Source organism: Ceratotherium simum, chromosome 33, assembly GCF_057802395.1.
Source record: "Ceratotherium simum simum isolate JZ-2026a chromosome 33, ASM5780239v1, whole genome shotgun sequence".
Classification (NCBI taxonomy): Eukaryota; Metazoa; Chordata; class Mammalia; order Perissodactyla; family Rhinocerotidae; genus Ceratotherium; species Ceratotherium simum.
This window is the reverse complement of record NC_141932.1, coordinates 15,922,785-15,936,490: the sequence shown is the minus strand read 5'-3', so window position 1 is coordinate 15,936,490 and position 13,706 is coordinate 15,922,785. Positions and strand designations below refer to the sequence as shown.

General features: G+C 49.3%; 1 protein-coding gene across 1 annotated transcript; it reads left to right on the top strand.

Moving 5' to 3' along the window:
- Positions 1–2,651: 2,651 nt before the first annotated feature.
- LOC147912849 (insulin growth factor-like family member 1) lies at positions 2,652–9,140 on the top strand. Its single transcript, XM_087421923.1, has 4 exons — positions 2,652–2,664; positions 8,110–8,256; positions 8,361–8,622; positions 8,904–9,140. The coding sequence occupies exons 1-4, from the start codon at positions 2,652–2,654 to the stop codon at positions 8,911–8,913; spliced, it is 432 nt and encodes a 143-aa protein (XP_087278049.1). The 3' UTR covers positions 8,914–9,140.
- The last annotated feature ends 4,566 nt before the right edge of the window (positions 9,141–13,706 follow it).

Here is a 13,706-nt window from a genome sequence, read left to right as displayed (position 1 = left end):
CAATCATTTCTATTTGAATTTTAAAGTACCCATTTAAAAAACTCAGGTTTTACAACCTGAAAGAGCACCGATCCAGAGTATGGAGAACATTCCTCTACCCTGCAGCTGAGGAGAGGGGAGGCCTGAGGAGCAGGGGAGGGATAGTTCTGGGAGGGAGCGTGCATCCTCCACCCCCTCGGGAGAGAGTAAACAGTTAGGACCCTGATAATCTCATGATTATTTCTGCATCAGAAGCCTCCTCCCTGGTCTCCTGCCTCCTCTCAACCCTCCTATCCACCTCACAGCAGACAGACGCTTGGGTCTCCCACAGGCTCACATCTCCCCACTTCCATCCCCTGCTTAGGACCCATCAGGGCTCCCAGGGCACTCAGGTGAGTCCATAATCCTCCCCGAGGCCCCCAGGGTGACTGGCCCTGCCCTGTCCTCTGCCCTCTGCCCTCCCAGGACTGAGCTCCACTGACACAATCACAGTTCTTGCTCATTCTTAAAATCACAGCTCAGATGCTCCTCCTCCAGGAAGCCATCCCTGACACCCTTGGCCCTTCTTCCTAGCCCTACTCACTCTGAGTCATGACTGTCTGGGGTGGTCTATGCCTCCAATGGATGTGAGAACTAGAAGGACAGGGCTAGGACTTCTGGCCAGCACTGTGTCCCCAGCATCGACTAGCAGAGGCCTGCTGACAGAGCAGGTGCTCAGGGAATATTGAATGAGCCATGAATAAAATAGTCAATGGGTGACCGTGTGGGCGGATGAATGAATGACAGCACTGTGCTCAGGGTGTATCTAGTCAACATGACTGTCCTGACAGATCGACTTTCTGAAAATTGGTGCCTGAAGTTCAGACCTCTCCTTCTCTAGGCCGCCCCCCATCCTCCCTGTCATGCTGTTGCTCAGCTGGGCCCTGTGGGATCCCATACCCTAGAGAAGGCCTAAGAACCTCCCTCCAGCCACCTCCCCGCTGCTCTCCACCCCACATACATAGGGCCCAACCCTGTGTCGGGGGCTGGAAACCAGGCTACAACAGCATCCGGGCCCTGCCAGGAGTGAGCAAGTTGGGCCGGGGCTCAGAGCCTGCTCTGTTGCTGATTTTACTAATCCCTTGGCTGCCTGTACTGGGAAACATAGATGTTACATCATTGTGCACTTACACACAGCCTCAAAAGAAAGTGCAAAGACAAACAGGCAGTAAGTGCACTGTCAGCCTCCCTCAGGGGAGCGGCTCCTTCTCCTTCTGACCCCAAGTGGCTTCTCTCAGAGGAGAAACTGTCCCCTCTCCCTCAGAGCAAGCGTATTCAAGCCCAAGGAGGATTAATTCCTGTGAAGGAGACAAGTGAAAACCTTTCATGGTCCTGTTGTCTTAACTCTGATGGGGTCATGACCCACTTGAGGATCTGGTGATGGTTCTGGACCTTTTCACCCAGCACGTCAATGAAACAAATAAGTGTGATAATGACGTTGGTCCCATCAGTCACCTCTAGGTTCATCGATTGTTTACCCAGGGCCTAGCAGAGCTTCTCCCATTCTCTCATTCATAAGCTCCTCTCCTCTCCTCTTCCCTCCCCTTCTCACCTCCCCTCTCATCTCTCCTCTTCCCTGTCCATGAGCCTAATGAAAATGGTGGCTTTTGCGGGGCAGCCTCAGCACTGACTCTCAGAGCCTGCAACATGCCTGGGATGTGCAAGTTGTGTGGCCTTGAGTAAGTGATGACTAAAAAGAAGAAACAGAAACAGACACGTGTCCTTGTGACACTGGAGTTCCTGTTTTGGTTTCATGAGTGACCCCAGAAACCTGGTGAATTTCCCTTTCAGCAACTTATTCAAATTAGAATTTTCAAACCGGGTGGCCGGCCGCATCGCATAGCGGTTAAGTGCGCCCGTGCCAGTTGGGTGGCCTGAGGGTTCGCTGGTTCGGATGCTGGGTGCGCACCAATGCACCGCTTGTCAGGCCATGCTATGGGGGCGTCCCATATAAAGTGGAGGAAGATGGGCAGAGATGTTAGCCCAGGGTCAATCTTCATCAGCAAGAAGAGGAGGATTGGCGTAGACGTTAGCTCAGGGCTGATCTTCCTCACACACACACAAAAAAATTTCCAAATCCGTAAATAAAAGGTCACTGCCCATCACAGTGGCTTTCAGCTGAATAGCATCAGCTGTGGTTGGGTGAGTGGGTACTAGGCTCTGGTCCTTGGGCTGAGAGTGTGAGGTCAGGGTGTTGACAAGCCCCCTCAGGAGGTTTCCAAATGTACAATAGAATCAGCAGAAAGTAGGAGACTTGTAGGGTCACATGGATCAGACATTATTAGCTGTTTCAATTTGGGAGAGTGCGGACGGCTCCAAGGTGTATCCTATGCCTTCCTTTTGGCTAAAGTGGCCTTGTTACTGGGGAATGAGAGGGATGCATCTGGGGGAAGGAAGGTGAAGGGGGCATCAGTCCTTTCCTGGCTTTTCAAGGATCTGGTCAGGTTCCCAGGTGACAGATACCCTGTGTGATGCCGGCCAAGGCGCCAGTACAAAGGAATGCCCCTGAGGTCAGGGAAGAGGACTGGAGATCCTCTGACATCCCTGGCTCCTCTCTAGAGGTGAAAGGACCTGCCCAATCTGCCGCTTTCCCATCGAGTAAACCAAAGCCAACCCCAGAGACGTGATCCTCGATGTGGCCTCCAGGTAAGGAGGGCATAACACCATCTCCAAACACAGCTGTAGCCCCATCCCCAAGGGAACCTCAGCCTCCATCCCATCCCTTTCCTCTCCTGCTCTCATCTCCTTCCATAGCAATGTCCCAATCACATTCCCAAATCACTTCCATTTATATCATTGAGATGATTACTTCCCAAACCAATCTGCAGATTCAATGCAGTGCCTAGAAAAACCCCACTGGCCCTTTTCTCTTCTTCTAGAAATGTAAAAGCTCATTCTCAAATTGATATGGAATTGCAAGGGACTCTGAATAGCGAAAAGAATCTTGAAAAAGAATACCCAAGTTGGAAGACTCACATGTCCCCATTTTAAACTTACTATAAAGCTACAGCAATCAAAACAGTATGGTACTGGCATAAGGACAGACATATAGATCAATGGGATGGAATTGAGGTTCCTGAAATAAGCCCATAGATTTATGGCCAACGGATTTTTTGATGAGGATGCCGAGAGCATTCAATGTGGAAAGAAGTTTTCTGCATGTGGCACTGAGTCAAATGGACATCCACAGGCAGAAGAATGAAGCGGGACCTCTGCCCCACACCATATACAAAAACTAACTCAAGTGGATGAAAGGCCTAAATGTAGAAGGTAAAGCTATAAAAGTTTTAGAAGAGGGGCCGACCCCATGGCTTAGCAGTTAAATGGGCGTGCTCCACTACTGGCGGCCCGGGTTCGGATCCCGGGTGTGCTCTGTCGTACCGCTTATCTGGCCATGCTGAGGCTGCGTCCCACATACAGCAACTAGAAGGATGTGCAACTATGACATACAACTATCTACTGGGGCTTTGGGGAAAAAAAGGAGGAGGATTGGCAATAGATGTTAGCTCAGAGCCGGTCTTCCTCAGCAAAAATAGGAGGATTAGCATGGATGTTAGCTCAGGGCTGATCTTCCTCTCAACAACAACAACAAAAAGTCTTAGAAGAAAACAGAAGTGTAATTCTTCATGACTTTGCATTTGAAAATGGTTTCTTAGATATGACACCAAAAGTATGGACACAAGAAAAAAAAACATGAATTAGACTTTATAAAAAATTAAAATTCTTGTGTATCAAAGAACACTATCAAGAAAATGAAAATACAACCCACAGAGCAGGAGTAAATATTTGCAAAGCACGTATGTAACAATGATCTAGAATATAGTATCCAGAATATATAAAGAACACTTCCAACTTAATAACAAAAAGACAAACAACACAATTTAAACATCAGCAAAGGAGTTGAATAGATGTTGATCTAAAGAAGGTATGTCCACCAAGCATGTGAAAGGCTGCTCGAAGTCACTTTTTAAGGGAAATTCAGATCAAAACTACAAAAAATTAACACTTCACAGCCACTAGAATAGTGATAATTTTTTAAAATGAAAAAACATGTGTTAGCAAGGATGTGGAGAAATTGCCACCCTCACAGTTTGCTAGTAGGAGTGTAAAATGGTGCAACCACTGGGGAAAACTGTTCGTCTGTTCCTCAGTGAGTGAAACATAAAATTACCATGTGAACAAGCAATTCTACTCCTGAGCAGATACCCAAAGTAATTGAAACAGTTGTTCAAACCATCACTGTACACAAATGTTCATAGGAGCATTATTCACAAGAGTCAAAAAGTAGAACCACCAGAAATGTCCACCCGTCGATGAAGGGAGAAGTTAAACGTGGTATAGCCATATGATGAAATGCTATTTCTCATAAGAAATGAAGTATAGATACATTACAACATGGACGAATCTTGAAAATATTGTGATAAGTGAAAGAAGCCAGACACAAACAACCACATATTGTATCATTCTATGTATATGAAAAATCCAAAATAGGTAAATACATTGAGACAGAAAGCAGATTAGTGGTCTCTAGTGGCTGGGAGGAGGGTGGAATGGGCAGGGATTGCTTAATGAGTATGGGGTTTTCTTTAGGGGTGATGAGAATATTCTGGTGATGGTGACAGCATCTTGAATGTAATAAATGCCACTGAACTGTACAGTTTGAAATGGTTAAAATGATAAATTTTACGTTATGTGTACTTTACCACACACATGAAAAAGAGTCCGAACATTTGAATGGCGGGGGGCGGGGGGTTGTCCAGAGAGCAGAAGGAACTGTCCACACCACTGGTGCTGACCCACTCAGGCTGTTTCATTACTTCTGTTGCTGGAATGAGACCTTCCCTGAGCGTCTTCACTTTATAGTGGGATTCTGACTCCCATCTGCTTGTGCACAGTGGAGGCTGGTCTGGTTCAAGTAAATATAAAACCCTTGATCTATTCGGTCCCTTCTCCTTGAAGATCAAAAACCACACTAGCCCAGCTCTGCCAGCCCCGAGGGGAGTCTGAGAGCACAGCCTGCTGTCCTTCCTGGAGGCGTTAGACCAGGGGGCTTCGGAGGCCCCTGGACTGGGATTCAGGAGTCTTGGGCTCTGCTCCAGCCTGTGTCACTGACTGACAGTAGAACTTTGGATCAATGTCTTGCTTGGATCCAGGGAACAGGATGAGAGAATAAAACAAATGGTTGTTGGGGATCTTACACTTACTGCCAAGAGAGCCAGAACCTTCTTTAGCCATAAGGAGAAGCAGAGTCCCAACACCAAATGACGGCTTCAACCAGAACAGGCCAGGTCCTGCCTCACGATCCAGGCTCTCACACAGGAGACAGAGCTGTCCCCAGATACTGAGTTCTCACAGTGTCTCTCAGTGGCTAGACCCTCCACTGGTCAGGACCCAGTGAGTTAGTGGCTCTGTGTCCACACATCTCAGGAGCAGCCACTGCCCTCCCATCAGCACAGACCCTCTTGTCCTGTCCTGATCTTGCTCTACCTGCCTGCCCTTTGCTCACTCAGCTCCCTTGAGAGACATGGCTGCAACCCTGCCCTGGGGCATATGCTTTCTTCCTCACCCTAGCTGGTGTCCAGGCATCTACTGCCCCACAGATTTTGGTAGAGGCAACTAGGACTGTGTCCTGGCCTGCCTGGAGCCATCCCAGAAAATGAACAGAATCAAGGTCATGAGAGATGAGCCCTGAACTGGAAAACATAATGGGGCAGCTGAGTCTGTAGCAGTCAGCAAAGAGGCGACCAGGCCCTTCACTGTGTCATCTCTGTTAGAACAAAAGACCGTGGGTCAGGTGGGCCTCATTGTCGCCATTTTAAAGGGAAGGAAACTGAGGCTTGGAGAGGCAAACTCACTTCCCCAGTTTCACTCTGGGAAACCCAGCATGCGGGCACCGGTGCCAAGCCCAACACAAGCCAAAAGTTGGGATGTGATGACACCTCTGTCCCCAACTGGGTGAGACCAGCGCCTGCACCGAGGACACCCCCGAGCTGACCTGGATGTTTCCCTGAATCCCCCACTTCTGCTGGGTCTGGACACTGATGCGGTTCCCCCCTCACAGTGAAGGACACGCTCCGTTCCTCTTTCACTGGGTCCTCGCCCTGGTTTCTGTCTGGAGCAGGTGCATGTCATGGAGGAGCTGAGTCTGGGCCTGGGCTCCAGGTGGAGGGGCGTCTGGGGAGGGAGTGTGGAGGCTCCCGCAGGGGAGCAGAGATGCAGAAGGCAGGATCTTTCCAAACAGGGAGGTGGGTAGAGGGACACAGCTGCTGACATGAGGGAGAAGCCGCCCTTTCCAGGCCCTGTGGAGAAACTTGTCCATGCTGGGCTGGTCTCTGTGACCCTGAGGGATGGAGTCCTGCAGGAGCTGGGGGAGGGGCCTCCCAGTCCTGACGGCACGGGGTGACCCGGACCCACAGAACTGACCCCACAGTGTCCCTCAGGGAAGGGGATCCTTCACCTTCTGTCTTCACATCCTGACCCCAAGAAGCCTCTTCTCAGGGGCAATTCCATCCATCTCCCTCTGAACACCCACGTTAAGGAGTAAAGCCTTTGGAATCTACTGATGGTGGTAGAATTTCTCCTACAGAACTTCACAGACGAGTCATATTGACAATGACATTGACCACAACAACCAAACTGTAATGGATTATCTTACCATTCTCTCTCTCTCTCATGAACTCCGTGAAAATTGTGACTTCTGAGTATCCTGCTCCCCACCCCTCCCCCATGTCTGACACAAAGCCTGGGGCACACGAGGTGCTAAGTGGACGGGTGCTCCTGAGGAAATGACCATTAGTGGAGAGGCAGAGAAGGAGGTGGGGAGAGCGCCCTGGGGGCTGTGGGTCCCAGGGGTCCTCCAGGGGCTTTTTCATGTTCATTCAGGATCCACCTCAGCGTCCTCCCCACACATTCCCCTGTTCCCCAATCTTGTTCAACCTGGAATTTTCAGATGTGTAAAACCTAGTCTCTCACCAGAATGCTGTGAGCTGTCATTTAGTGAGCCCTGGGCTGGGGCTGTGAGGTAGGGAGCTGACAGGCCCCCTGGGAGGATGTGAGGGGTTAGGATTCCAGGAGAGTGGGAATGAGGCCATCATGCTGGGCATGAGAGGGAGACATTTGGGGGTGAGAATGTCTTTGGGGCACCTGCTCCTGCCCCAGGGCCCAGAGTGTCTCTGCAGGCTAGGCAGGGGATCTGATGACATCACCAGCTTTTCAGTAGGAATAAAAGCACCTGCTGAGATCCGCTGATCATCTCTCCACTCCACTGTAGCCGCCCCAGAGCCAAGGCTCCCCGATGCTGCATCCTGGGTAAGGAGGACCCACCCCAATTCCCGCCAAGCCCATCTCCAGTCTCAGCCACCACCCCATCCTTACCTCAACCTAATCCTCCTCCCTGGCCCCATGCCCTACAAATGACTCCATCAGAGCCATACCCATTCCACATCCCAAGATCAGCCCCATCCACATCGCTGATTCAGTTTCCAAACTCACACCCAATACCATACATGTCCTGGGTTCCCACTCCAAATCTAATCTTCTAAATTACTTTTTAATCCCTCTTGTTTTCTTTTCTTGCTGGGAAAGATTCACCATGAGGTAACCTCTGTTGTCAATCTCCCTCTCTCTCATTTTTCTCCTGCCCAAAGCCCCAGTACACAGTTGTATATTCTAGGTGTAAGTCCTTCTAGCTCTTCTATGTGAGCAGCCTCCACAGCATGGCTACTGACAGATGAGTGGTGTGGTTCTGCGCTCAGGAACTGAACCCAGGCCACCGAAGCAGAGCACGCTGAACTTGAACTGCTAGGCCATCAGGGCTGGCTCGTAATCTTCTACATTTTAGTGTCGGTCAGATATGTAAGACAACACCAGTGTCAGCTCAGCCCTGCTATGGCCTGACTGTATCTGAGCCTCCTGCTCAGAACTCCTCCCACTCAGGAAATATTCACACTTTCAAGAACCCTAAACCATTTCTTCCAAGAGTCCTGTCTGTATCCCCTCACCCTCCACAGGCCCATAATCTCAAGACACCTGGACACAGGTGACTGGATCCCACCCTGGACTGCTCCTAGCCTTTCCCTGTGCCTCCTACAGGACAGACACCCCCTCAGACCTTCCCCTACGCCAGGCGGGGCTCCCCAAGATGGACCCCCGGCTGCCCCGGCAGCCCCACCTCATTCCTCTGCCCTCCTACAGCTGTCTCGGCCGATCTCTGCATCCTCTGCTCACACGGAGCCCCAGGTGAGCCCAGGAGGAACAATCAGGGGTGGGGTGCGGCTCCCAGAGGGCCCCAGGCTGGGAGCCCCTGCCCTGGTGCCTGGTCACACCAGCTCCGTCTCTTCCAGCGTCGCCCGTGGGCGCTCACCTGATGCTGTCTCAGCCGCACGTGACCTGTGGGGACATGTTACACGACCTCTTGCAGCACTGTTGCTGTGACGACGCTGTGGTGCCTGTGGGTAGGATACGGAAGTGTGGCAACTGCACCTTCAGGGTCTCCTTCGAGCAGTGCTGCCCCCGGTCACTCAGACCCCAGGAGTCCTTCGTGGTGAAGCTGAAAGGCCAGAGTTGTTCCTGGGCCCCGTCCCCAGATGACAGGGCTTGTCACAGGTGAGGTCCTGTCCCCCAAAGGGGATTGGGGGCTGCAGGGGAGCGGGAGAGTCTGGATGCCTGTTCTGTCCCTAATGCCGCCCCCTGGCCCTGTCACCTGCTCCCTCCATCTACCTCTCCCTTTTCTCTCCTGGTTTCTCTCTCCCTTTGTGTTTATTTCTCTCAGCCTCTTTGCTGCCCTTCTGTGTCTCTCTTTTCCACTCCTCTGCCATGTTCTGTGCGTCCCTCCACCTCTGTCCACCTCTCTCTTGCTCACTCTCTCTCTCTGTCTCTCTCTTCAGTGTTGGCTGACAGAGGACCTGATGACCAGATGACTGCTGGATTCTGCTTCCTGGAGGAGCCTGGGGAGAGGGGCCTGGTGTGGACTTAGATCTGGGACGTGGAGTGGGTATTTGGGGACAGGAGACACTCAGACTCAGTCCTCCCTTCTCATTCTTTCTCCTCTTTAACACTCAGCCTGAATCTGTCCTAAGTAGGGTGACTGGTACCCTCTAGGATCTCTGGATAATAAATCTTGTTCCTCAAAGTTCCCTGATGGTTGTTGCTGAAGTGCATCCTGTGATCATAATAAGAACCACAAGGGTTGGTCCTGTCACAGCATTGGCTTTGGTTGGGGAAATGTCTGAGGGACTCACCACAAGTAATATGGACCCAGGGGAGTTTCTCAGGCATTCCCGCCTGTGGCATCACTATCAATAGGCTGAGTGAGACCCACACAACACTCATTCATCAGTTGATAGGCATTTGGGTTGTTTCCCATTTGCAGCTACTATGAATAATTCTGCCACGAGTATTCTTGTACAAGTGGGTGTCGAGCGGTCTTTCATTATAGATTTGATTTGCATTTCCCTAATGACTAAATGTTGATTATCTTGTCATGGGTTTTTTGGCTACGTGTACATTATCTTTGGAGAAATGTCTTTAAATGCCTTATCCATTTTTTAATTGGTTATTTGGCTTTTTATCGTTGACTGGTAAGAGTTTTTGTTTTGTTTTTGATGAAGAAGATTCACGTTGAGCTAACATCCGTGCCAGTCTTCCTCTGTTGTATATGTGGGACGCCACCACAGCATGGCTGATGAGTGGAGTAGGTCCGTGTCTGGGATCCGAACATGCAAACCTGGGGCACTGAAGTGAAGTGCACAGAACTTTATCCACTTGGCCACGAGGCCGGTCCCAGTAAGAGTTTTTATTATATTTTAGATACAGTTCCTTCATCAAGTGTAGAATTAGCAAATATTTTCTTTCACTGTGATGACTTTTCACTCTCTTGATGGTGTTCTTTGAAGTACAAACTTTTTAATTTTAATGAAGTCCAATTTATCTGTTGCTCTATGGCTTTGGTGTCTTCTAAGGTACCATTGCCTATCTCCAGGTCATGAAGATTTAATCCCATGGTTCTTCTATGAGTTTTATAGTTTTAGTTCTTACATTTATTTCTTTGATCCATTTTGGCTTAATTTTTAACATCATGTGAGGTAAAAGTCCACCTCGTTGTTTTGCATGTGGATATCCAGTTGTAGAAAACACTATTCTTTCCTCTATTCAATTGTCTTGGCTCCCTGGAATCAATTAACCACAAAAGTAAGCGTTTATTCTTGGAGTCTCAATTATATTCCATGGAAATGTATGTCTATCCTTATGCCAGTGCCACACTGTCCTGATTATTGTAGTGTTGGGGAAGAGGGATAATCCCCCTCCGCCCTTTCCCTTCAGGATCTTATGGCTGGCCAAATGATTAAAAGATAGGTTAGCAGAGGAATACAAAATTTAATAACACGTATACATGGGAGAAACCAGGGAAACTGTGTTTCTCAACAAATGGCAGAGATTCTCATCTTAAATCCTATCTTCAGCTAAAGACAAAGGAGGATGTTGGGGGTGCGGGGGGAGGCAGCTAGTGGCATTACCGGAAAGCACAGTAATCAAGGGTACGCAGATTTAAGTCCTCTCCTTCCGTACTGATAAGAGTGTCCAGAGATAAGGTCATCTCTGCTCTTCCCAGGACAGAGTGGGAGATATCTTTACAAATGTAAATGTTTGGTAAACAGAACTTGAACAATAGTGGGCTTAGTGAGGACCCTGCCAGTCTGTCCATGCTCAGAGTTAAATACATTTAATCAGTTAGTGGGGGAGGTCAAATGTCCATCGGAGAAAATAATCAAGATAAAGAGACATATTTCAGGGTGGCCAGTTTTGATCTCCCACAGTAGTTTAGTCATGAGTTTGGAAACCAGGAGGTGTGAGTCCTCTGAGTATTTCCTTCTTTGTCAAGATTGTGTTGGCTGTTCCGGGCCCCTAGCCTATCATGAATTTTAGGTTCTGTTTGTCAATTTCTTCCAAAAGAGTGGTTGGGTTGTTATAAGGATAATGTTGAATCTTTAGATCCATTTGGGAGAGCATTGCCATCTAAAGAAGAACAAATTTTCTAAGGGAGGGAGTGTGTGGGCTCTCTTACAGGTCTGCCCATGTCGAGCAGAAGTGGGAGGTGAGGGACTGAAACCGTAAGTGTCTAGCATCAAAAATGGAGTCTTCCTCTTTATTACACAGAGATGGAAGGTAGTACCTGCAAATGGCTTCTTTTTTTAATTTTTTATTTATTTATTTATTATTTTTTTTGTGAGGAAGATCAGCCCTGAGCTAACATCCATGCTAATCCTCTTTTTGCTGAGGAAGACCGGCTCTGAGCTAACATCTATTGCCAATCCTCCTCCTTTTTTTTTTCCCCCAAAGCCCTCCAGTAGATAGTTGTACATCATAGTTGCACAGCCTTCTAGTTGCTGTATGTGAGACACGGCCTCAGCATGGCCAGACAAGTGGTGTGTCGGTGCGCACCCAGGATCCGAACCCAGGCCGCCAGTAGTGGAGCGCATGCACTTAACCACTAAGCCACCGGGCTGGCCCTGCAAATGGCTTCTTGGATCCTCAAGGAAGGTGCAGGGACAAGATTTGAACCCAGGACTGTTGACTCCAAGCTTCATTGACATCAGATTAGTGGCTCTCATCACCCATGGAGCCTGGCCTGGCCCCCGCCCCTCTCCCACCAGCACAGCCTCCTAGACCCCTGTCCTGTCCTGATCTCCCTCCTCTTTCCTGCCCCAGGGCCTGACTTAGCTGCCCTGAGAGACCGGGCTCCTCCCAGCTCAGAGCTTTGAACCCCAACCCCGCCCTGGGGAACATGCTTACCTCTTGCACCCTGACCTCACACCGCTTTTTGGCAGAACGATCACCCCTGGGGCCCAGCCCACCTGCAGCCTCCCCAGGAAATGCCTGGGATGGAGGTTGTAAGAGCTGAACTATTTTCTTGGGAAGACTTGACTGTACGTCAGTGGCTCTCAGCTAACGAGCCCATGAGCCCTGCCCAAAGCCTTCTCCATTCCCGAGTGCACTAACCATTTGTCTGTGACTCACTGGGAAACGACAAAGGGGTTGTTTGTTAGCACTAAGCGTGGGGTGGAATGTTATGCAGTAGGAGGTAACTGAGACACCTTCCAGGTGTTATTATCAACGTCTCTTCAGCCCACTGCTCCTTCCCCAGGCTGGCCCCAAGGCCTGGCATACACCAGGGGCTCCATTGTGGTCATTGTCAATGTGGCTTCCAACCGTGACAGTGTCCTTGTGTCTGACAGTTGTGGGAGGGTCTTGTCTCTGGTCAGTTTTCAGGTGACAGTCTTCCTAAATCCTGAGCTGCCTGTCATCCTCCACCCTCTCAAGGGAGTTGAGACATGAGTCACACACATTTAGGGAGCAATTATGTACTAAGTGCCGTTCAAAGCCTGTTCACCTTGAATCTTTTAATTCTCACATCAGCCCTGTGAGGTAGGTACCAGGTGACTATTTTGTATCTGGGACGCCACCACAGCATGGCTTGATGAGTGGCGTGTAGGTCTGCACTGGGGAATCCAAACCAGTGAACCCCAGGCCACCGAAGCAGAGTGTGTGAACTCAACCATCATGCCACCGAGCTGGCTCCATGACCCTGTTTTATAGAGGAGGAAACTGAGGCATGAGGAGGTCACTCACTCCTCTGGGATCCAGATGAGAGGCCTCTCTGCAGAGCCCGCTCTTCTCAGGACCCTGCCCTCAGGGGCATCCCACAGATCTCCTGGGGGCTGAAGGACTCCGTGTCCTGTGGTATTTTGGTGAGTCTCAAGCCAGCTTCATCGCGCATGAGACACTGTCCTCTCCCTCAGCCAGCGGTGCTGGGCCCGGCCTCCTGCCCCCACTCCTGTTCGTGGTTCCTCTTTCTCTTTTCCATTTTCCCATTTGTATTCGTTTGCTAGGGCAGCCATAACACAATACCACAGGCTGGGCAGCTTAAATAAGGGAAACTTATTTCCTCACAGTTCTGGAGGCTGCAAGTCCAAATTGAGTACCAACAGGGCTGATTTTTCCTAAAGCCTCTCTCCTTGGCACTGTATTCTGTGGAATCGAAATCCAAATTAGGTCCAGACAGGGGGGTGAGGGAATTGGATGGAGGTGGTCAATTCCAGTTATAAGATAGATAAGTCCTGGGGATGTAACATACAACAGGATGACTATAGTGAACATGCTGGATGGGGTATCTGAAGGTTGGTAAGAGAATAAGTAGGTCCTAAGAGTTCTCATCATAAGGAAAAAAATGTTTTTCTCTTTTTGGTATCTATATGAGATGATGGATGTTAACCAAGATTATTGTGGTAATCATTTCACGACACATGTAAGTAGAATCATTAAGCTGTATACCTTAAACTTATGCAATGTTGTAGGTCAATTATGTCTCAATAAAAGCAAAAAAAGAAAAAACAAACGAAAAACCTAAATTAAGTCCAGACATTCAATCGGTGGACATGTCTATTGAACACCTTTTAGTGTATCTGATACCAAGCTTCTTAAGCTCATGTTCATGTGCCCGATGTGCAGTAAGCCAATCACTGAGACACTGGTGCTTGGAGATGGACAAAGGTTCATTCGAATTGGCCAAAATGAGAAGGCAAGGAGGACAGGTTCTCTCGAATTCACCTGAACAAGAAAAGAAAGCAGGGGCTTTTGTAGAGCTAAGGGGCTTGGCAGGAGGGGTTTCAGAGAAACAAAGGGGAAATCCA

Excerpts from the sequence above, each read along its gene's own strand:
- LOC147912849 (XM_087421923.1), top strand. Across the intron at positions 8,257-8,360 it reads CTGCTCACACGGAGCCCCAG|CGTCGCCCGTGGGCGCTCAC; the intron begins GTGAGCCCAGGA and ends CGTCTCTTCCAG.